The sequence below is a fragment of the Homalodisca vitripennis genome, chromosome 8 (genome assembly GCF_021130785.1).
Source record: "Homalodisca vitripennis isolate AUS2020 chromosome 8, UT_GWSS_2.1, whole genome shotgun sequence".
Lineage (NCBI taxonomy): Eukaryota > Metazoa > Arthropoda > Insecta > Hemiptera > Cicadellidae > Homalodisca > Homalodisca vitripennis.
This window is the reverse complement of record NC_060214.1, coordinates 14,473,457-14,498,540: the sequence shown is the minus strand read 5'-3', so window position 1 is coordinate 14,498,540 and position 25,084 is coordinate 14,473,457. Positions and strand designations below refer to the sequence as shown.

Here is a 25,084-nt window from a genome sequence, read left to right as displayed (position 1 = left end):
TGTCTCTAGCTCCCAGACCTAAATCAGCGAATAGGATGTGGTGTGGAGATGGGCGTTTCTCCAGATAATCATTGCTGATGTCAGGCATATTGAGGGATTCCCACTCTATTGGAGGCCAGGAAGATCCCAGTGTATTATATCTATTGTTCGAAATTAATTTTCAAGACCTTCAAAATGTACAAATTAAGCAATGCTCCTCTTAAATTTTCTTGGGCTCCTCAAGATTCGTTTATGTACAACACGTGGACGTCTTCCAATGCTCCATCAGTTCTTAAGAAACCGTACAGGTAGACAACAACCATACACTACTTCCTAAACTTCCTCGACTAGACGCTCTACCAACGTTCAGCCAATCAGTTAGTTGTAACTGGTACACTGAACCTTCTACTGAACTTCGGCCAAAGATGATTTCAGACTCCTTCTAGCCGGTTGTTAATGATTACAAGCAATACAATTTCTTTTGTCTTTTAAGTAACCAACTCAATAAGGCGTCGCAGACATATCAGGAGACAAGCCCTGAGTAACTTGCGCAATTTGCGTCAAAAACTCCGCGGAAGATGTTTCAAATTTGATACAATCGTTGCATCATTATGCCTTCCGAACCCCTTTCCTTCCTCCGAGTAACAATACAGAACTACACCGCGCATACAGTGAAGCACTGAGTTTTTCTGTAGAATACCATAAGAACTTCGGGGAAACGGTCCAAGACAAGTTCTTTTGAATCCAGACTTGCAAGAACTTTTGTTGGCTGTACGAGGCGATTGATAAACAAAGATCTCACCGCATTCAGAAAACGAGTTTCGTTAATCGAGGCCACGACGATCCCAGGCATCAAACCTTACCGTGACGCCAAGACAGGTGAGGGGTATTTACGAACCATTCTCTGGCGACGCGCTCCTGTCGGAGCCTTGCTACGGTTGCAAATTGTCCACCTACGCGGTCGCCTTGTAATACCCGCGGGTATCTCGCCTGGCGCCTAGGAGCCTGACTCAAGGCCGAGAAGGCGTCTGGGCGCCGCGTCAAGATCGGACCGGGAAGTGGAAGGAAGGATCCCCGACAATGACTAAGGAGACCTTGAGAGCCCGACTCCGATGTGCCATTATCACTGATAATGAGCCCAGTAGCTCCGCAGCTGTTGACAGCATCCTAGCAATGCGTCAGCTGCAATGACACGTCGCACCGGCACAACGTCCAAGGTTGATTGACTTATGACGGGCAATCCGTGAGAACTGAAGCCTGATGGTGCAACTAAGACTCCTTCGCAGATTCGTGCAGAAGAGTCGCCATAGGTTGTGTCTGAGCAGTGTCTCGATGTTACCACAATGCTCGCATCGTTCGCTGGCGTTGACGTTGACAGATGCAGTAGTTTAGCATCGTGGATCCTTGTGAGATTTAGTCTTTTCAACAAAGGGACCACGATTTCTAGGAGTTACTAAACACAGGAGGACTACAACTAAAACTATGAAATTGAAACACTGAAGAATATCGTTGTGAGCATTCCAAATTTGTACTATTCTATACCAAGGTTTTTAATCCCACAAAGATTTTGGACTTTTCAAGTACTATATAATTTCCAAATAAATCCTAAATCATCCAATATCTTTGATCTTGCAGTAGCATCCACTACAACTGTTTAGATCTCTTTTTAATTGCAACTATTACATTGATTATCCTCGACCAAAACACCTTCAAGGCAAGATCGCAGTCGTGAAGAGCTTTAATCAAGGAGTCCTTGCTCTCGACAGGTTTGCAGAGATGATTGACACAACATCTCGTTAAATGGAAGCACACTTGTGTTTTATTCGCTTGAATAATGAAGAAGCCTCTCGCGTATTGATGGAATACTATTATCCTTGGGCATGCGCATCACGTGGCTCCAACCGGCCGCTCATTATTTATAGGAGAGGGGTATCCACCATCAATCACTGTTTTATGATGGACACCTGGCTCTTCTTCTAAGTGATCCAACACCTGTCTCCTGCTGCAGAGTGACCCAACACCTGTACTCTTGCTGCAAAGTGATCCAACACTTTGCTCTTGCTGCAAAGTAATCCAACACCTGGCTCTTGCTGCAGAGTGACCCAACTCCTGGCTCCTGCTGCAGAGTCATCAAACACCTGGCTCTTGCTGCAGAGTGACCCAACACCTGTTCTCTTGCTGCAAAGTGATCCAAAACTTGGCTCTTGCTGCAAAGTAATCCAACACCTGGCTCTTGCTGCAGACTGATCCAACACCTGGCTCTTGCTACAGAGTGACCCAACACCTGGGTCTTGCTGCAGAGTTATCAGAGTTATATAACACCTGGCTCCTACTGCAGAGTGACCCAACTCCTAGCTCCTGCTGCAGAGTGATCAAACACCTGGCTCTTGCTGCAGAGTGACCCAACTCATGGCTTCTCCTGCAGAGAGATCCAACACCTGCACTCTTCGTATTTTGCCACTGTTCCAACGTTACTTTCCATTGATTTTTCCAAAGGCCCATCATGGTTTGTTCATCGAGTCCAGTGTTCCGGACTCATTTCGACATCTCCCAGGAGTCCTGCTGTGCCAGGGGAAACGGTTGACATGTACGACACGACGTGACCTTCACCTTGCCTGCTGACCTTGCTCTAACCGCAGTGACGTCATATGTTAGATAGCTTGGCGAGAGTTTTTCCCCGGTTTCGTAACGGAGAATTCACGGAATCGCAAAAAATTCTATTAACAATGAAAACATTTGCAAGCTATTAATTAATTGTATAATTGTGCTACATGTGTGTTGTACCAATTAATGGAACGATCTGTCTCAAACCCACCTTTCACGGTAAAGCAATTAGTCTCTGATTTTCCATTATGGTTATGGGTATTTAATAAACCTTTAAGTAAATTGAATATTCCTTATTCTAAGCTTTTTTAAGCTATTAATTGATAAAGGAGGTTGCTATAAAATAAGTGAAATTTGTGGTGTAACGATATAAATATTAAAGAACTTTTATATGCTGATTGTAGCCACTCGAGTGCCTGGAAGCATTCCTTTTCTGTCTGCACGGTATATTGAGAATGAAATATTCCTACAGACTTGAAATTTTCCATGCAGCTTAGTTTATAAACAATATCGAGAACGACGATAGCGCATATCACTTCACGCAGTTGGGCTGAGCGTCAGAGAGAATTTTTACATTAGTCTAGTGGGTAACTATGATGGTAACTGCAAAATCGCAGAATAAATAAATTTGCAAACAAACTAATTGCAATCATATGTTATTTTAGCATGTACAATCCATAAGATACCCTGAGAAAGGTTTTATCTGCAGACTAAGTCTTGTATGAAACTTTATTTTTACAAGTAAAAGAATATGTTCAATGATGGATTATGTTCATCCACGGATTTGGCAGAGCGTCTTTGAAGTCTATCAACAAAGACTAATTTATCAGTAGGTTGCTATAATTTCTTTTTTCTCTGCCGGGGGTGTAAAATTAATATTCTGTATGATTGCCTGTCTGTCTATCTGCAGGACATCTCAGAATGAAATGAGCTATATACTTGAAATTTTGCATGTCACCTCAGCGATGCCTGTTACGCGCCATGTGGTGTACATATATCAATCATGTTTTCCTGATAAAATCAATCAAACTACATTTTAGGGAAGTACTTTATCGAAGCTTTTTAAGCTCTCGGCACAAATCAAAAACTTTGAAGGAGAATACTCATTCTTCCTTTTTACAGAAAATAAATTAACTCTATTACATAATCTTACTCATCCATGACTATGCTATATTGCATCACTATTGTGACGTAATCTTCTCTGGATTGTAAAAATAGAAATAATCTCCAATAACATTTGATTGTTCATTCAACACTCAATCTAGTCCAACTGACAGGCCAAGAAAGGTTCAAGAGCAAATCCAAGATAAAGAGATTCCCAGCTCAGAAGTTGGAGCGAATCTCGAGCTTTTACAAGCCTTCTAGCCGTTACCCTCCAGATATGTCCCTGAAATATGAAAATTTGGTGTCATGAGCAACACCCAATAGTTGGGTGTTTATGTTTTCTTAAGCGCATAAAGTCTAATAAGGGTACTTTTTTACGAGTTATATTCTTATTTTTAAGTGCTGAACATATTCAAGGTGGTCATTTTTGGATTGTAATTATTTTATAGATTCAAGGTTTGCAACATTTTCTATTCATGTATATTTTGAGAAAGTTATATTTCAATAACAAGAAAGAAAATAACAGCTTTTAATAGTCTTTTTATAGACATTAAATTGCTTTATAAGTAAAAAAATATTACTCTATGATCCTTTGTTTCATGTACATACTGTAAAAATGTACATATTTATTTTCAGCCGTTTTTCACGTCTACCTGATCACATAATTGCCTACTTTAAATGGCTGTGATTTTACAAGAAGTATTAAAACATTTGTGTACTTTCGTTTTATTATAAATGTAGTTTATCTTAAAGAACTCTAAATTTTAATATAAAAAATTATTTTTCAAACCCAGAACCGTCAGCACTACCTTAATTAATTTCTTAGCATCATCAGTCATCACAATGTAGTTTGATTTCAAATGGAACATTTCTATCCACTATGAAATTTTCCATAAACCCAAAAACTAAAACAGCCACAACTCTTGCATTATCGAACCAATTTACTCAAATTTGGTATCGTATGATTTGTCATCAGATTTCCAACAAAAAACTATTCTTGAAAATTTGTTGTAGAATTGACCGTTTTCGTAATACGTCATTCCGAAAACTTTTAAATGCCTCCATGTTTATATGGAAGTGGTATTATTTACTTATTTATGGTTAATGTCCCTTTGATCAGCTTAACACAAACGCAAAGTTTCTTTCTCAAATAGAAATTTTTATGATATGGTTTTTTTTTAAATAAAAGACGAAAGAGACGCTAATTGAAGTGAAATAGGAATGTTTATATGAAACTGTTTGTTCTTTTCAACTACCAATTAGTGAAGTTGTGCCAGCCTATCGTGATATTTTAGTGAATTCGTAATCCCACCGTCTTTAATCAGTTATCTATTATATTATAGACAATTTTGAAAGTAATTTTATGTCAAACCGAGGAAAATTCATTAAAATGTAGTCTGCAGGTTGAAAACAAATATGAATTTTAATAAACAATTTTATGAAGTTTAATACACAATTTAAAAGGTATTCTAGGTGCAAGGATCATTATATAACTTATAACTTCCCGAAGTTATTTACAATGGCATCCAATAATCAATTTCGAGCACGGAAATTTGCTAATAGAATTTTAGCGGTTTGTGAACCAAAAGACAACATACATTATAATTTCTTAATTATTTTGTTAAATACAGGTGGTTCGTAAAACACCTGATCAAAAGTATAAGGAAAATAGTTTTAGTTACAAAAACAAAATTCCAAAAGAGTGTACAAAAAGTGTCTAGTTCAATGAAAAAAAAACTTAATGTGTATCTAGTATCAGATGGTGAATCAAAAAGGATTTGCCTTTTACATTTCCAAGAAGGCGATTTTCTTGCCTGGCAACACAAACCATTTATCGCTCATTTGCTCTTGATACGTCGCCTTGTTTATTCACCAATTGCTGGTGACCCCAAACAAAGGTCACAACTGGCTGATGACTTAATCAATCGTTACACAAGCCTGTCAAATACCGAAAGATGATACCCTGCAATTAGCACTTTGTAAAACCCAACGACATTAGCTGGATTCTCTGAACTCATTTTGTACACAAAAATTTTGAAATCTAGTCGCATCATTTTTCCTATTAATTATTATTGTATGGATAGTCAATAATCAACAATTCCCAGTTTAATTGCCCTCGCCCTGTGACCTATGAGTTAGAAGTGCGTGAGCGGGCAATCCACCCACACATTCCCGCCAAAATCTGCAATTCAAAAATACACCAATGTATAGCACATTCAACTTTAAAATTTTCTTTATCATACATCAGATCAAACATTTATTTTTTAATATTATATGTTTTACTAAAACCACCTTTTTGACATAAAATTCACTTGACAATTTTTAATATCACTCCATTGACATGCTTTAGTGAACACTTCCTGTAAATTTCACTTTAATAATGAAAACTCCCTCTGTGCTAGTACTCTATTTCAACACTTGCTCCTAGAAGCTTATACACATTTGTAAAATTCGATCTTTACTTTTAAGACTGCAAGATAAAAAGCTTTTGTTGAAATACTCAAAATCGTATGGTAACTTTCTTCAATTAGATGGTCACGGATGAGAGTATAATGTGTAAAGGGATTGTAGCTTCCTCCAAGATAATATAACACAGAGATTAAATAAGTCATATTTCAGGTGTCAACATGGAATCCGAACCGTATAGTTTTCGGTCCCGCTGTGTATAGCATGCTGCCAAACCATAACCCATGATTCACCATCGGATACCACATATACGTTACGTTTCGTTTTATTTCTTTTTGTACACTGTTTTTTAATTTTGTTTTTGTAACTAAAACTATTTTCCCTAAACTTTTGACCAGTTTTTTACAACCAACTGTATTTAACGAGATAATCTAGAAATTTTAATTTATGATATGTTCTGGCTCACAAACCACTAAATTATATTAGTGAATTTCCATGGAGAAAATTAATTATTACAGAAGCACATCATTCAAGTCTTGAACCCGTCGTTAGGCTACTTGCTAGAATATAACCTAACCTCAAATCATCCTAAGTCCAACCTCCAATGGATTTGGGCAGACCCTTTTTGAAGATTAAAGCTTGCAATGGATACCCTTTCTCATTTTTGTGGCCTACCCATTTGGCTTATTTCGAATTATTGGCAGATCCTATCTCAAACTTTAAATCACCAAGTTGGGGAATTTCAGTTAACTATTAGAATCGTCTGGTAGCCAGCAGCATCGGTACGACCTACTTTCCGTAACTCCAATCGGTTGTTTGAGCAGGACTGTACAATATGGTGGTTATAATTATTATCGGGTTAAACAGCCAGTTGGGTCGACATTTGGCAGACACTGCCAGTCTAAACATCGCGGTGGTTTGCAACAAACCGCTGTAAACATCGTAGATGCACGCGCCACCCGCCGCCGCAACGCCCTGCTGGCACGCTGCCTACGCTTATACCTGGCGTACCTGGCGTAGTACTCACGCCATCTGGAACACCTTGGGCAGCTCCTCGCCGGCCGGGTGTAGAATTCGGCCGGGTATCAAAGTGGTAGCTCCTGTGTTTCTGATCAGGTGTTATCTTGAGCAACTGCCTTTCTGTAGAAGAAGAATATGAGGAAACCCCTTTTAGTTTTAGAAGGACTTTTCCGGAGTGGCAGGATATTATTCAGGATGGGTAAGTTTGAAGTAGAAGCTGCCACTTCTCGAAATCCCACGTTACATCAACTATAAGATGGGATAGGTGTTATCTTGAGCAGTTCTGTTGTGTAGAAGAAGATGAGGAAACCCCTTTTCCATTTAGTCCTAGAAGGACTTTTTCGAAGTGTAAAGTTTGAAGTAGAAGCTGCCACTTCTCGAAATCCCACGTTACATCAACTATAAGATGGGATAGGTGTTATCTCGAGCAGTTTTTTTCTGCAGAAGAATAAGATGAGGAAACCCCTTACTCAATTTAGTCCTAGAAGGACTTTTCAGAGTGACAGGATATTCAGGATGGGCAAGTTCGGGGTAGGAGCCGTCACCTCTCGGAACCCCATGTTATATCAACCATAAGATGGGATAGGTGTTATCTCGAGCAGTTTTTTTCTGCAGAAGAATAAGATGAGGAAACCCCTTACTCAATTTAGTCCTAGAAGGACTTTTCAGAGTGACAGGATATTCAGGATGGGCAAGTTCGGGGTAGGAGCCGTCACCTCTCGGAACCCCATGTTATATCAACCATAAGATGGGATAGGTGTTATCTCGAGCAGTTTTTTTCTGTAGAGGAAGAAGAAGGAGCGGAGGAATCCCCTTTTCCATTTAGTCCTAGAAGGACTTTTCCGGATTCACAGGGTATTCAGGATGGTTAAGTTTGGGGTAGGAACCGCCACCTTTTGAAATCCCATGTTACATCAATCATAATTTGGGATAGCACTATATCTCAGCTACGCTTCCTTGGAAGAATGAAAGGCTACATCTGTTGCAGCCTCTCCAGTCAAAGCAGGGAAGAGAAATACTTTCTCACTCAAACAGTCATCCTCACAGAAAATTAGACCTGCTAACCTCAACATTTGCTGTTAGTGATGTGCACTCCTGTACATCTTTGGGCTGTCCAGATTTATTGGTACACCGGATTTTGCTGTACCCAGTGTAAGTTCTATTGGCAGGTCTAAACCAGCCAGGGATGAGTTTAAATTGAGCAGTTACGAATTTGATTAGTGATGTTAAATACGAACTCTATCAGTCCATAGAGACGACGCAAACAGCACTGCAATAACTTATAAAAAGATTAGAGTCCTCTACAGTTAGAGTTCTATAGTATTGACAGGCTTATCAAAGTACGAGCCACTAGTCAATGGCAAGCTCAGGGCGAGTCAATGCCGTCCTGATATCTCTTCTTGGATAAGAGGGCAAGATGGTTAAATTACAAATAGATAGTCCAATTCTTTTAAGAGTGATTAAGAAAAGATGTCAAAAGATTTCATTTAATAATATTAATTTTACTTACAATCCATTGCTTTCAAATCCGTTACTTATATCTTTTGAATCTTTACGCCCGTCTCCATGAGAATGCAATATACTTTCCCTCAGTAATTAACAAGTTACATCCAGTAAACTCACAAATAGTGTAAAAATCCTTCATAATTTGTGCCGTTAAAATCATAAACATGCATTAATACTCCTCATGACTTGGAATGCTACACTCACGGGCACATTTTAAAACTCCTCATGACTTGGAGTGCTACATTCAGGGACACATTTTAAAACTCCTCATCACTTGGAATGCTACATTCAGGGACACATTTTAAAACTCTTCATGACTTGGAATGCTTCATTCAGGGACACATTTTAAAACTCTTCATGACTCGGTCTGCTACATTCAGGGACACATTTTAAAACTCTTCATGACTTGGAATGCTACATTCAGGGACACATTTTAAAACTCCTCATGACTCGGTCTGCTACATTCAGGGGCACATTTTAAAACTCTTCATGACTTGGAATGCTACATTCAGGGACACATTTTAAAACTCCTCATGACTCGGTCTGCTACATTCAGGGACACATTTTAAAACTCTTCATGACTTGGAATGCTACATTCAGGGACACATTTTAAAACTCCTCATGACTCGGTCTGCTACATTCAGGGACACATTTTAAAACTCCTCATGACTTGGAATGCTACATTCAGGGACACATTTTAAAACTCCTCATGACTCGGTCTGCTACATTCAGGGGCACATTTTAAAACTCTTCATGACTTGGAATGCTACATTCAGGGACACATTTTAAAACTCTTCATGACTTGGAATGCTTCATTCAGGGACACATTTTAAAACTCCTCATGACTCGGTCTGCTACATTCAGGGACACATTTTAAAACTCTTCATGACTTGGAGTCCTACATTCAGGGACACATTTTAAAGCTCCTCTTGACTTGACTGCTACTTTCAGGGACATACGTGAACATTTTTCTTGACTTGGACTGCTATATCACACTCATTCATCTGGTCTTTACGTATTTCTTCTAGGACTAATTGTGTGACTAATGCTTAGAGATGTACAGTAATTTTGAGGATGGTTTTTTGTTAGGATTTTCCTCTGTCACGTGAAGGTACCCTCTTGACATCATGGAGAACCAGACCACCTTGAGTGGAGCACAGATTGGGTTTTGGATTGCAACTGGGTGTCAGTCGGCTGGTCATTACGGGCGTCTCCCTGAACCCTGCGGCAGATTCTGTTCTAAATTATAATTTGACGTACTTTTGTAACAAAAAGGCATTAGAAATTGTATTGTTAATACAGTTCAACTCGTATAGTTCAAGAGGAGTAATCAACTTTGCAAATAAGCGTTATTCACAAGAGCACAAACAGTTTCTTGGGGATGCCAAAAAAGTAGTACAGGTGAGCCGTTCAGTGGTCTGTGCGCCGTAAGACCTTCACCATCTTCTTCTATAAACAAAGCGTACACAGGTGTTAGTTTTATCACTTATCAGATTTATTACGTACTGAGGCAAAAATCCCAACTTTTAAAGTAGAGCATTACTAAATCACTACATTATTAAATCAAATTGTACAGTGTTAAGCTTTTAAAATCACAAAACTTGATGAATACACTTTTAACAATACTCGAGGGTTTCAAAGGGAACGCTAGTAAGCCGTGGCCTTTCAATTAAGGCTCCACTTTAAATATGAGGATACAATTTAGAACTGCGTTATAAGTAAGAACTCAGCTCAAATTCATTGTTTGAAGTTTATTTTTAACGATGGAAGTATTGTGAAGGAAACTGGATTTTTTCCGGACATTTGCCATCGTTAAATAAAATTAAAGCTAGTTTTTTAATTGTGTGTTAGGTTAGTTATTTACCTGAAGAAGAGATCAGATTGCAGATCTCGAAACGTAGTGTTACTGATGTTTTGTTTAACTGAACTATGGTAAATGTCCGGAAAAATCCTGTTTCCTTCTCATCTAAAATCCATAAAGTTTTCACCATAGAAACGTAACTTTTAGTATCTCATTGCTTTGAATTGTTAAAAATATGATCTGTTAATACGGCTTATGGGTTACACTAAAAATAGAGTTTATTATGGGGAAATCTATACTTTAATTTTTTTCTGTATTTAGGGAAGTTACCTTGATAAGTAAGGTTTATAATGAACGAAAGTTGTGAATTTTAAAAGTGAAACCGCCGTACGTAGCCGATATATCAGTTTCCAAAATTAAAATTGGTTTAAAACTGAGGCAAAACTTTTTGGAACTAATCCCGGCACCAAAAATGTTATGTATTGTAATTTGTAATAGTAGGGAGATATACACATCCATAAGGATCACAATTTTCAAAATCTCACGGATCATTTATTGGTAGGATCAAAATCACAAGGGAACTGAACAGATCAGAGCCACAAGAAAAATGAAAAGCTAAGTGAAGCGATCAAGGTTTAGCCGGGATTGGCAACAGGTAACGTGGGTTCACGCCAAGTCTGTACAGTACCACCAGATGTAAACAGAGAACTGCAGTGTGGAGTAACAGCCAACAGCTGATATTGGCAAGGCTTCTCTCTTCCACTCCAGACTGTTTGTGACGGTTATGTACGGCAGGTACACACCGGAGCAAAGACAACTAGCAGACGCCATTCTGCGAATAGATCTCAACATCGCGCTTCTCGGAACTGATCCTTTGTTCTGATTGGAATTCGATTTGATTGTAAGACGGCTGGATGTGTCTCTGTATAAACTGGAGCTGGGGATGTTAAGTGGAACTTTATACTCTTAATGGTCTTATAATACGTCAAAAAAGGAGAGGACGATCTCGTTTCAAGCCCGTCCTCATTGGCCACTGTCCTGAAGGGTGATCTTATCAAATGGAATGAGGATTGAAGAGTGCTGAAGAGTTTTAAGTGGAACGTTTACGCCCTTTTAGGGGAGTCCAATCGCCCTTTAAGCCTTATTCTGTTTGTCCCCATGGGCCACTGGCCTGTGCGAGTATCTTTCAAGCTCAACAAGGGGGAGAGTCGATGCAATACAAGTACAGACAAGATTTGAACCCGCTTTATGTATAAGTAAAATCCAAAATCAGACGAGTTAGCTCAGCCATCGGTACTCCAGGTCTTTATGAGAGCTTTCGGTTGCCAGATTGTGTTTATCATCGTTGTGAGATTTCCTATGGTGATTGTCATAACCTCTTTGAAAATATTAAATCGTGGACATCATTAAAGTAATCGAGTCAACTACAACTCGAATGAGCTTCGCTTTGCAACGCTTCTCCTCGCGCTGTTCTAAGGGGTTCTGTATACGCCACTATTTTAATTAGTTTGACTAAACGTGTATAAGAGAAATTGGTCGAAACATATTTGTAACTTTTTATTGACCTGCCGAGAAACGAAACCTGAGAGCAGCAGCCTTACCTGTACCGTATGGTCTAGGGACGTGATTACAGTAGCTTTTATGCAGCACACTTATAGCCTGAGCTTTAGAGTCAGAATAGACTTGGGTTTTCGCAGAAAACACGTGGTTGGGGGTGTCAAAAAGGTTGGTTTAAAAAAGTACTGTCGGTGCACATTGGCATTCCATGAAAACTTACCGCTTAGGTTAGTGTGATTTATGCTACAAAAAGTTTAAAAATATAAATTAAATAAAAACAATAACATACAATAATTTCGTAAGCTCGTTTCTCTGTTCATGTATAAGAAAATATGACTTTCTACTCGTCCAAAACCTCTGTTATCTTGTCATATTTAATCTCATTATCAGATCTCAACTATACTTATCAGACGAAAGATCAATTTTCATGGACGCTACTTTTTCAAAATGTATTTAGCGTATTGGATGATTATAGGGTAGCTTTAATGAGACCAAGAACGTAGCCAGGAAAAATCTTTGGAGAGGGTCCAGACAACTGATATTTTCCCGTAGTGGACAGAAAGTAAGGCCCCATTTTGTTCCTTAAAAAGTTCTTGACCCGTTTCTTTGTTGAGTACGATCTTTTATCAGTACATTTCAGTAATACTGAATTATTGAAATAATAATAATCCTTTACTGAAAAAAGTAATTGAAAATTTTAAAAATTTGGAGGGGTCCGGACCTCTTGAACCCTCTCGCTTGACTACGTCCTTGAAAAAGATCTGTTTCTCTTATCAATACTGCATGGAACATGTCTACCTTAACGTTAATGTCACTTGCAAGATTGCCCGCCCTTATTAACACAATTTAACTTCTTACTAAGGACCTACAAAGTCAATGCAGTCTGTATTATCTTACTACTCTTTGTCATCTTCTAAATTGGTGATTGCTAACTCAATGTATAACTTCTTTCACCTGACTTCCCTCACGATTCCTGACCCCCTGGTTGGTAGAACCCACAATGGGAACAGCATAAACCGATGTCACTTAAGTCTGGGTAACCCAATGGGTGTCCAGGAGCGGCACATCACGAACCGCAATTGCCGGGATATTGGGGCAAAAAGGGCTAGTAGATATTTAGTTTACTGCGGAGGATGACTTTTGACTCCCTTAATGTTAAAGCCTTTTTAAAGCCTGAACAAGAGATACTAAGGTGGCATCTGCCCATAGTTGACTGGAAGATACCGGAACAGAGCTACCCTCTCTTTCTTCCAAGATGACATGACTGAGGTAGTCAAAGGATAACAGGATTTCGGACATTAGCCATCGTTACAGGTTACAAAAGGTATAACACAACGTTTCGAGGATTGGAATCTATCCTCTTCGTCAGGTGGGGAAGGTATTAATACATAAAAAATAACGAACAGAAAGTAGTAAAGAAGGGAAAGAAAGGGGTTCAAACATACCCATAAGCTGCTTGGAGTTCAGTCCAGGCGTTTCCACTGCACAGGATGCAAGTCCTTTTGTATGTGTTAATACCTCCCCACCTGACGAAGAGGATAGATTCCAATCCTCGAAACGTTGTGTTATACCTTTTATAGCCTTTAACCATGGCAAATATCCGAAATCCTGTTATCCTTTCAAACCTCCCGTCGTCAATAACAAAGCAGTTTTAAGTGTATCAAGCAAGGGGCAGCATAATTTTATAAAAAATTATAGTTTAATGTTGTTAACCCTTTTGTTACCTTTCCATTTCGCTTGTACAGTCAAATTGTTTTCTGCTCCAGGTCTAGTACTCAAGTCGTTAGACATCTCTAAAGGGGTTTAAGGTACAATTATAGTGACAATAATCAGGAATAAAACAAAAAGATATACTATAGTCGGGGGATAAATATCCATCGTCAATAACAAACTTTCAACAAAAAATTGAGGTAGTGTCTGATATCCTTCCTCAAGGGACCTCAACAGGAGGCGGTCCTTACAAGATCGTATCCATCCTTAATACTCCGGAAGTACCGCAAAGATCCTTTTAGGAAAAAGTGCAATTTTGGGTTTCCTCGTCTTCTTGCTCTAAGCGATCATCCCTCTGCATCATTTCCTCTGACATTTCCCAGTTATGGTGGTGGGTCTGTTCTCTTCACTACCCTAGTTGTCCACTAAGTACTGTGTGTAATTCCAGGGGTTGGTGTTACAGGGAAGACCGAGTCTTGCGTGAACGAGGGGGAGGTGGTCAACACAGACAACATCAGCAAGTCCCGCTGCTTTACCTGCACTTGTAAGGTAGGTGAACACTCATGATACCGTGTACATCCTAGGAGAGAACTATGCATCAACAGAATACCTCAAAACGTTCATTTTAATGTGATAAGTAGTGTAATAGTGTGGTAATGTAAGTAGTTTGAATTCCACAGAGTCCAAAACAGAAGTTCGTAACGCTTGTGTTCGGCACTGAATTAAAGAGATAACACTCGCTTTACTTTCTTCAAATTCATTCTTTAAAGTTTACAACATTGAAGAATATGTATAAAGTTACATAACACTCTGGCTCTTATAATCCAGAAAGTTCTGGATTAAAACACTGTTTTAATCGCTTTTCATCAAGTAAATATGTGCAATTTCTTAGAAATAAAAACGTTATTATGATAATGATTTATTTCAATCTCAAAAATAATAAAATTGTTGCAGTTTGCAATTATGGAAAATACTAGACCTTCCTTAGCCAGCTATGAAGGCTAGCAATACAGAAGAAACATTTAAAATCTCAGAGTCCACCTTTTATACATTTCACAAGAAAATATATCGGACTTATGCGGTATTACTCCTTTTACATAAACAGTACTAGAACAAAAATTATGACTAAAGCTATATAAACAAAAGTATATAATCATCAAAAACATTCCAAATACACTGAGTCTACTCTAAAAAACATTAAAAAATTATTGAAAAAATACAAACATGCAATGATGGATTTAGACATATACTCGTATAAATCAATACATATTACATACAGGACATGGTTAATACAATATGGTTTTACTTTCGTCAAAATATCATAAAACAATTGCAGTAGCCTATGCTTCCAAGAAAGGGTATCTTTTTATTTTACACAAACTTGTAGTAATTCAATTTGATTTTTTTTAATTAAACATAACTATGCACTACTAACAAGCTTTTTTGTGTCTTCACGTGTAACAAACATAAATAAGTAATATTTTTAAATCTCTAAGTTTCAACTTGAATATTCATATATTACTTGATTGGTTCATCAAACATTTTTTTACGAATTTAACACTGCAGTGGCGTACCCAAAGTGGGTGGGTGAGGAGGGATAAAACCCAAAAGCGTTAAAAAATTAACAATATACATATGAAAATCAGGTTTGAAATACAGCACTTAAAATTTTATTTTTAAATAGGCCCAGCTAATTTATTTAAATTTATATTTATTCCATTCTCCCTGTAATACCTTCCACCCTAAAGCCATTGCAATACTGCCACACTATATCCATCCAATCACTCACATGCGTCAGTACCGATTTAGGTCTCATTCGATAATTGATATATTATTTCCCACAATCGATTGTGTAACACTCACATATTCAGCAGTCAAAGTGAATCATCAAAGCGGATCGATCGATTGTTTTGATAAGTCGATAACATTTCCTCGCGGCCTCTCTGTCTACATTAACACGTCGGTCAAAGTCATAGACACTTCAGTCTCCCCCTCCCCCCTCCCACTCTATCGACCGCCGGGTGACTGATGAAGTGTTAGTCGCTCGCTAAACCAAACAGTCTGGATTTTTCTGCCATCCCAACACTGCCCACTTGTTTTTCCAGCGGAATCCCATTAATGCTCCTGTCCGAAAACAAGAGTTCGCGGTGAAAACAACGCCTTCGCTGACAAATCGCCCGTTTCCCCTTTGATGCTCTTCCGGGTTTGTTTGGACGGAGGGTTCCGAAAGAGGCAGTCCTAAAAGCATTTCCGGTACTTAGATATCTCATATTTTAGCTGAGGTTTGAAATGGTCAAGTGGCTTGAAGTGTTTCAGATATTCCCGATTTGGCGGGATAATCGAATTATCCTCGAAAAAGTTTCTTTGAACAGCCTTCTCTTAGAATCTGACAAAGCTCTGTTTATACGGATCATCCTGGGGAGTCTATAGGTTATCTTCGGGGATTTATAGATCGTCCTAGGAAGTTTATAGATCATACCGGGGAGTTTATAGATTATCCTGGAACTTGGGAAATTGAACTTAAAGATCATCCTGAGGAGTTTCTAGGTAACGTTGGGAGTTTATCACTCATTTTACAGGAAATTATCCCTGATGATCCTATAAATATTTATATGTTATATACTGTATAAACACCCTGGGGAGTTTATATGTCAATCTAGAGGGAATATGAGCGGTATATGGAAAAACGCTGTAAATAGTATTCTTGTGCTAAATATGTTACTAAAATTTGAACAATATCAAGGTGAAATTGAACTAGTTACCCAGTCTGCAAATAATTATTGTGGTTAGGGCTGCAGGAAATTTGGAAACATCATCGGAATAGGAATAGACTTCCAACACTTTGCAGAGAATCTTCAAAGATCATTTCGTATGATTTTAAATCTCCATCAAAGTTGTAACATTTTCGCACTTTTAGCAGTTTATAGTGATCACTTATATAGTGATCTCTACCGACTACCCTTTTATGAAGGGTAAGAGCGTTCCAAATCGTACCGGACCTCCATTTGACTACGCCCCTGAACCTAGCTATTCATGGATCTTTTCAGATGGATGTTGACTCCAGATTCCAGGAGTCATCAAACCTGTCACAGCGTAGACTTCATACGCTAAGTGGAAGGTGAACTGGAGCTGAACGTAACATTCATATTGAAGCAAACCTGGTTTCACAATAATAAATGCTGGGGTTGAAATAAAACATTTAATCGAATTCAGTTGTTTCCAAAAAAGATCACATGGGACTATCACGATTTCGTAACTCAGATTTGAACAGTTGACCTTGCCATTGAGTCAAGGAACGTAGATAAATCTTGATTCGGACAAATGAGCTCGGAGTTCTCATTAAATCTCAGCTATCACGTGATAAAACCTTGCGAAATATTAAAAAATAATAGTTAACATTTCTTAAATCCTCAACGAAAATTATAAACAGCCTTTTTATGATTGCAGAAATGTTTGAACCGGATGTGTCAAAGTGATAGGAAAGCCTTCAAAATCAAATGACAAATAAATTTAACTAAGAGCTGATCTTCATTATTTAGCACATGTAGGATAAAAGTGGGATCTTTAGTGATTAATCCCTAAAAAAAGAACAACCTCCTAAACGTTATGAGGGTCAAAAGGGAGTGACGATGAGGGTAAATGGCATTTTAGTAAACATAATATAAAAACAAGGTACTATTACGATGCACACACTTCGCTAAGATTGCATACAAAATTTAAAGTCCATTGCTCTTTTTATTAGGTTACATGTGTTGCTATGTAATACGTTAAAAATGTAAATTGATTCCACTCATTTTTTTTACAAATTTATTTATTCTACAATTTTCTCGTTGCCATCACGGTTACCCGTAAGCCCAGTGTAAAATTATTCACTAACGCTCACGCAAATCTCATAGATTGACATGCATCATCATCGAACTCAATGTTGCTCATAATAGAAACGAAGTTTCGCGCAAAATTTCCAGTCTATAGATTATTTTGTTCTCGAGATATCGCGAGGACAGATTTTTCTCTCTTCCTGTACATAATAAAAATGTACAATTCATTCGGTAGAATTTGGTTATTTGTTCGTATTTGTCACTGCTTAAAAAAACTGATTTCTCAGTTATTTTTCAACAAATTAGGTATACAAAAGATTATTTAACCTAATATTTTATTGATTTTCTCTCTTTTTTGTGTGAACCGTTGAATTATAATTTGTTGCCAGTGCTATCTATTTCATAAACACGTTCAAAATTAATGCTATGGGAGAAAATCCTATATTTAAAATGTTATCTTTTTTCTGTTAACGTCAAATTCCTTCCCTAAGCATTTTTGGTATGGACGAATTACATTGTCCAATGTGATGCTCTATAAAATATACAACACAATCACAAGACATACCATTGTTCATAACTGGTTTAGTCTATAAAGCCTATAAATCTAGTGTCCATACTGCCCACAAGTGAATATGCTCGGTTTCAAATCTTTATGCAAACATTTTAACTCGTCATTTATTGCTAATGAAATTCAAATTGACATTAGCTGAGAGCTATTTCAAAGTGGTCACCATCTTGAATTCGTTTTTGCTAAAATGTACTGAACTATTCCTCTTACATTTAACATTATCATAAAAAATTATACAACAAATAAATATTTGAAGTTCTTATCTAACATGTTAACCTAAGAGTTATAACGAATAAAAATATTTATAACTGAGATTTATTTTAGTATTTGAATAGTATAATACGGTACATTGAACTTTATGTTTGAAAACACCAAAACTACAGGTTTGATCAGTTATCTATTGAAACAACTAAAAAGAAAATCTCTATGAGTAGTGGATAGATTATCACCTCGTCTGTATAGATATGATATAAACTCTCATATAATGTACAGTACTGTTACAAACTAATGTAAACAATTTCATTACGTCAATTTCATTTTGGTGGGATATTTCAATCCCACCGTTGCATCACTGCTTCTAGCCTCTAACTTGTTCTCGTCAACTCGTCTTGAATTTTGAGGTTATGTTCGAGATAAACATTTCGCTACTTGTAGTTGCGTGCGTTGCTTGTGGAGTGCATTTATTTGTGATGGATGAAAAACAGAAAAACGATGAATATCGTTTTCAAATTTTGCGACACCTTTTAACCTTATAAAACATTAAAGTGCCCTCTATTAGTTGACACAGGCCAGTGCTAAACTACAGAACCGCCTCAGTTTTGCCCCACTGAGGAAGCAGGGCTCGATGACCGGTTGTTTATTTTGACCGGACGACCTCCAACTGAGGTCAGGTTCCGAGGCCCCAACAGCTCGCTTCTGTTTGGTATCCATTCGCCCTGAGATCGGCCGAACAGAAGCGTCTGTCATAGACAACAAGTAATTGTCCTTTGAGGACAAGTTTTGTTAATGGTGTATTGAGCATTTAATAGACAACTCGAGGTTTTTGGTTTGCGAGTTCGTATTTTCGCAATAATTATTAACAGTGTTTATGTATAAAATTCAATTCTCATGGAGTTGAATTTCAATTTTATAATTTGTACAGTATTAAAGTAGTTTCTTTAAGTAATAATATACATATATACATTATAGACACAGACACATTGTTGAATAATTTGCTGATCTCAAGAGTTGCATTAATTAATGAATTGCTTTTTCATAAGACCTCGTAGGCACTGTAGATTAGTTCTTCAATACAATCAGATCGATGCCTACCTGGTTCGGAACCCCCTTTTGGTTCCTTACCAATTGCGATCACTTGGCTATTTTTTAATCACTCGTTTCAAATTGAATTCATTAGATGGAATCTGAATGGGATTTCCCTACTTGTTCCTAGTGTAAAGAGTTTTCGTCGTTAAAACCCAAAGAGGCGGGCGTTGAAACAAAAATAAGCAATATGATATTTTATTTGGAAGTTACAATTGATGAGTTTTATGATTGTAATTAACCAACTTTTAGAATCTCTGAGCATTGTGCAGTCGGTGTTTGACTGAATTAATTATTTTAAATGTTTTAGGAGTTTTAGTGGCCACTCTTTAAGGTGCTTTTTCTCAAGAGAGGAATCATTTTTTTTATTTATCATTCCATGAGTTTTAAAAATGTAAAGCAATATTTAAGGGACCGAGAAAAGTACTTAACTGTTTTACATTAGTTATATAGAAGATGGTGAATAAAGTGTTTTTGCTTGTAAAAATGTCAATTTTTAAATAGTAATTTATTTAAATAATAAATCGTTAAAGATTCATCATCCTCTGAAGCTATGTTTTATATACTGTAAAAAGTGTATAAACTTGTTATCTCCAGCCATTTGTATTTTGGATCAGGTCTGAAAAAACTGCTATTTAAATACCTGTTATTACACTTAAAGGGATCAAACTTTTTCTATTTTTAAGGAAGTTATCTTAAAGGACGATGACTGTAAAACATGATACAATTACCGGAATCAAAACCAGTAAATTCTTTGTCCCTCAAACACAATCAAATGTTTATTGAAACATAAACAGGGTGGACTCTTATTAACATTTAAAAATAGCTCAACATTGATAAGAGGTGATTAAGGCTGAATTCCAGCTCCACAGAACTGTACTGTTTCCACACTGTCCAAGCCCGAGCAGCCGTGAACGCCGCATGTGTTGGCGCCAAAATGAGGCCATACCGACGTTCCGCTCCAATTGAACATTCCAAAGTCAGCTGATAGTTCAGAAGCTTATTGACTTTCTTCATTGATCTTGAATCACTCGCCGCTCGCCTGCTGTTTATGTATTTACTGTTGTCATGGATACCGCATTCCCCGGATATTTGCCATCGTTCAGTCACACAATCAGTAACACTACGTTTCGAAATCTGCGATCTGAGGTCTTCCTCAGGTGAATAACCTAAAACATAACTACAGTCTAGGTTAAAATAAAAAAAATCGTACCAGTATTGTGAGACGCATAAATCAGGAATCTCATTTCCATGCACACTACCTCTAAACATACATTTAATAAAAACACTAATTATTAGAGCTGAAATACGTAATGCAGGTTACAATAGGTCTGCACTCACCGACCAACCACATAGAACTCTAGTATGATTTGTTTATTTTAAACTAGATTGTAACTGTGTGTTTTGTTAGATATTCACCTGAGGAAGAGATAAGATACAGATCACTAAACGTTGTGTTACTGATATGTTTTATCACCGAATGCCGGCATATGTCCGGAAAATCCTGTTTCCTTCACAGTCCTTCACCTTCAAAAACAAACCTCAAACAAAGAACCATATTGTCGTTTATTAGATTGTCTTTTAATACCTCTCGTTTAGATAATATGTATCAACAGCTTGTCTAGTTGAACCATTGATTTTAATTATCATCGTTTTTAAAACTATTCAAACCATTTTCGCTATCGTTTTACAGAACGGAGTAATGCACGACAACGTACATATGAAATATACAAGGCACGCTATACCAGGGATTGCATGCGAAATTTAAATTAATAGCTCATTTCATTAGATTATGTTTGTTTACTATGTCTCATGTTTAAATGCCATGAGATTGTAGTCTTCTCTTCTCAGTTTGCTTAAAAATTTATTAATTATGTAATTTTTTCTATCATGGCTACCTAAAAAACGAACGTAAAAATGTTCACTAACGGTCAGTAAAATCCCAAGGAGGGACACGCATCTTCATCGGACTCAATTTTTTATGTAGAAAGGAAGCTTTTTGTATCTTAAAATCAGTACATTCTGAAGATATTGTGCGGATAGACAGATAGAAATGTGATTTTTCCAGCTCGAGGGATAGGCCTTCGCTGAAGCTCAGCCCATTAACACTAATAATATGTACCTTAAATGTGTCTATTTCTGGTTTAAAATTAATATTGGGCGTCGTCACTATTGCTTCCACTAATAGAACCTCAGACTTTGACTTTAGGATTCCTCTACACTAGCCTTGAAATAGTTCAAATATTTCTGAAATTGGAGCTATTCAATGAAATATTATGAAATGTTGCAGGGAAATTTGTGTTATTCCCCATTACTGTGTAGGAGACGTCTGAGACATCTTTAGTCTAATTAATTAATTTAATTGTTAGTTTACACGTTAAATTTTTGATATTGGCAGCAATCGATTCAGGAGGTTATATTCCATATTTTGTTTTATTTTACATCTGTAGATGCGATATAATGATTGTAGTAAATAGTTGTCCAAAACTTTTTTGAATGCTGCGCGTTAATCAAGACGGAGGAACCCACAAAATGACATTTTTCGACTAATCACACTATTCACCCGTTTTTCGTAAAACTGTAGAAATTGAGTTTTTCATATCTTCGAGTTATAGGATTTGATAACGCTCAGCCAATAACTGTTAACAATTTGAGCTCGTTTAACATACCATGGCAACGGTAATTTTATTAACAATAAGAGTTATGAACCATAATTCATCAATTGACGTTGAGTCAGGGAGTGACAGCTCCTCTCTTCTACCGAGTTTACCCAACATTTATTTATGAAAATAAAGAAATATCTGCTAGCCTCCCAGAGTAAATTGGTTTGCTCTGCTTGGAGAGTCAAGAGTCCTTTTATTTGAGTTGTAATTTCTTATGAGTATTTCTCATTAAAAGCAATTAAATTTGCTTTTATAACTACAATTTGTGATTTTATTGTAAGTTTTATCTGCGCATATTATATCTGTTAGCATGATTAGAGCGAAATTCTGTTAATAACCAGTAAATTGTTTTAAAAAAAGGTTTTTCTCTGTACCCTTGCATGTAAATTATTCTTCTGGCTTTGACCCTAAAAACCGTGTATTGTTAATTCTATGCATATCTTGTTATCTTAAATAGTTTTCCTGTTAATCATACTGTCTTAGTACCCTGTATATAACTGAATTTTGAAATTTATTCGCACTGTTATAAAATCTATTTATATAAATGCCTGATTACTGTTCACGCTGTCATACAATTAGGCTGTAGCGAATGGTTAGTAAGCCTTAATTTTCAATAGAAAAATTGTTTGCCAAGATTCTTGCTTTACTGGATTATTTGCTTCTATAAATATCTTGGCATCTCGTATTATCTAGGGCTATAGCGTTTCTCATACTACTGGCCTTAACCTCTGTTTGGCTTTTCTGTTTTATGGATTTCATTTATCAGCATTTAAACCTATTCTTTTATGTAGCATGGAGCATGTCCTATTAATGTGAGGGCTATTTGTAACGGTTGCTTGCAGAATTTATGTGTCCAATATGAGATTATTAATTATTGTTCTTATTTATCTGGTCTTTACGTGTTTTCTTGAATCTGGACCGAAGCGAAGCCAACTTGTCAATCTTCTTTTTGTCGGTACAGAATTGTCGTAGTTTTTCACTGGCCATCTGACTGAAGCTCGAATATCCTGGCATTATTTTGGATTTAATAATTAAGTTTGCACTCACACCCTATGACGAGGACCATGGGTAGATGATTGGGTGACTGGGTAGTTATTTGTTCTCCTAGCAGTCTGAGAAGTTGAGCGATGCCTGAAACCATAATTGGTAACAATGAGAATGGACGAACACATAATTGGTGAGGACGGAATATTATTTAGTTTGGAAAAATATTTTGTTTTATTAACAAATCATTTTGTATCATTTTGTTCCAAAAATTCACACAATCTCCTCATTCTGTCTGTGACTGTCAAGAGTCATTACTTACAACTAAAACGTGTAAAATGTTAAATCTTGCAACGCTTCTTCTACTAGCTTGTGCTCGAAATTTTAATCGCTTAAATATCTCGAAAACTGTTATTCCTACAACAATAATGCAAGAATAATGTTTTGTTTTATACTTAATGCAGGATCCAACGGTATCTTGTTTTTTGAAAATGGTTGAAAAAATAAAAGAGTTATTGCCATTTTGGTAGTTTGGTGCTTATTGTGTCTTACACAAGAAAAGGGTACTCTCAGATCCAAGCACTGATTTTTTTAATAATTTTGTATCACTTACATCCGTTTTTATTTAAAAACGGATTGACTTTTATATCCAGATGGAAATTTAATTTTTTACACAAACCAAATAACCATTTTCAAGATAGTTAACTTTGAAAACGTTTACATTTTTATTTTATCGTAAATGCCAAATTTGAAGTTTGCATTAGCTGTTTTTTTAGATTAGGCTTAAAAAAAAGAATCACAAACGAACATACAGACACTAAACGAGTGATATAAGGCATATGGCCATATGAACCTTGCACGATTTATGTGTGCCATCACTGCCTAAAGTTTTTTTCAAAATCAAACAAAACACCCACTAGACATCATATCGTATATGTTATGTTCAAAATTATTGAGTACAGTAGCACGTAGGACCTTACCCAATCTCCTGCCCATTTTCACTGAACAAACAACCCAAACAGATCAAGCTCCACATAAGTTGGCTATGGTGGGAAGTTTTGATTCAATGTGAATTTTGAGTTAACCCTTCGTCACCTTCCGCTTAGTGAAGAGTGTGAAGTGTGACGCTGTCATAGCTTTGACTGATGTCCGTCTGAAGAGATCCAAAGAAAGTTGGCAACGATGAAGCTCAAAGGAACTCTTCGCGCAGTCTCGACATCAGAGACACCTAGACGGCAAAATCAAATGATCTTGATGAAGGGTCTAAAACGATCTCGTGGAGGAAGTACGCTAATTTAACGGACCTTGAGGACCAAGAGCCGTAGGCCGCAGATATCCGCACGGTGAACGGAGTGTGCGACCAGAGTGATTTCACGAGAGCATAAAGTACTGATAACAGTATCAGTATCACTGACCTCTCGCCACTATCAGAACCACTTCCTCATTGCCATTGTGGTGACCACTGCTGCCACTCCGTACTCGCTTGTTGCTTGTGAAAACTTAACAGTTTGTCACTCAATTTCGTGGGACTCAGGTGGTTCTGCTGTTTCCGTCATATCCAGTAATGAATGTTGTTGCTCTTGGCTGAGCGTAATCAAAGCTACTGGTTTGAGTGGCGAAACTGTTCCTCTAGCCATCCGATTTCTGGAGAATCAAAAATGAATGGTTAGTTCAGAATCCGTGAAGAACTTTACCTTAAGAAGACTTCTTATTTTTCACCATTCTTGCACCTTCTGGAGACGTAAAACAAGGAGTTAATAAAAAATGTGACTTACGTTGTTTATCAACAAAGATTTTGATGAACGATAATATTACTTTAAAGATTTAAGCATTTTTGAAGAACGGAAATTATTTATCTCTATTATATATATTATATATATTATCTCTACACTTTTTTAATGCGATGGGTTAATCTTACCTAAGACAAATAAGTAAGAGCTAATTAAAGTTTTCGACTGCTTCAAGGATCGGTCAAAAATCTCAAGCGTGAGCTTGTCTAGTTGTGCGTAATTGTAAATTGATCGAGAAAATAATTCGTATGGGAATATAATCATCCCAATAG

At 37.1% G+C, this 25,084-nt stretch overlaps 1 protein-coding gene across 4 annotated transcripts in view; it reads left to right on the top strand.

Moving 5' to 3' along the window:
* Positions 1-25,084, top strand: part of LOC124367334 (BMP-binding endothelial regulator protein) — a 192,561-nt gene that overhangs the window by 102,344 nt on the left and 65,133 nt on the right. For 2 of the 4 annotated variants that reach the window (XM_046824075.1, XM_046824074.1), the window contains exon 3: positions 14,151-14,236. In XM_046824075.1, coding sequence (XP_046680031.1) covers positions 14,151-14,236 — 86 coding nt within the window. Of the gene's footprint in view, positions 1-14,135; positions 14,237-25,084 lie in introns of all 4 variants that reach the window. The other 2 variants (XM_046824073.1, XM_046824072.1) reach the window with 1 other exon arrangement.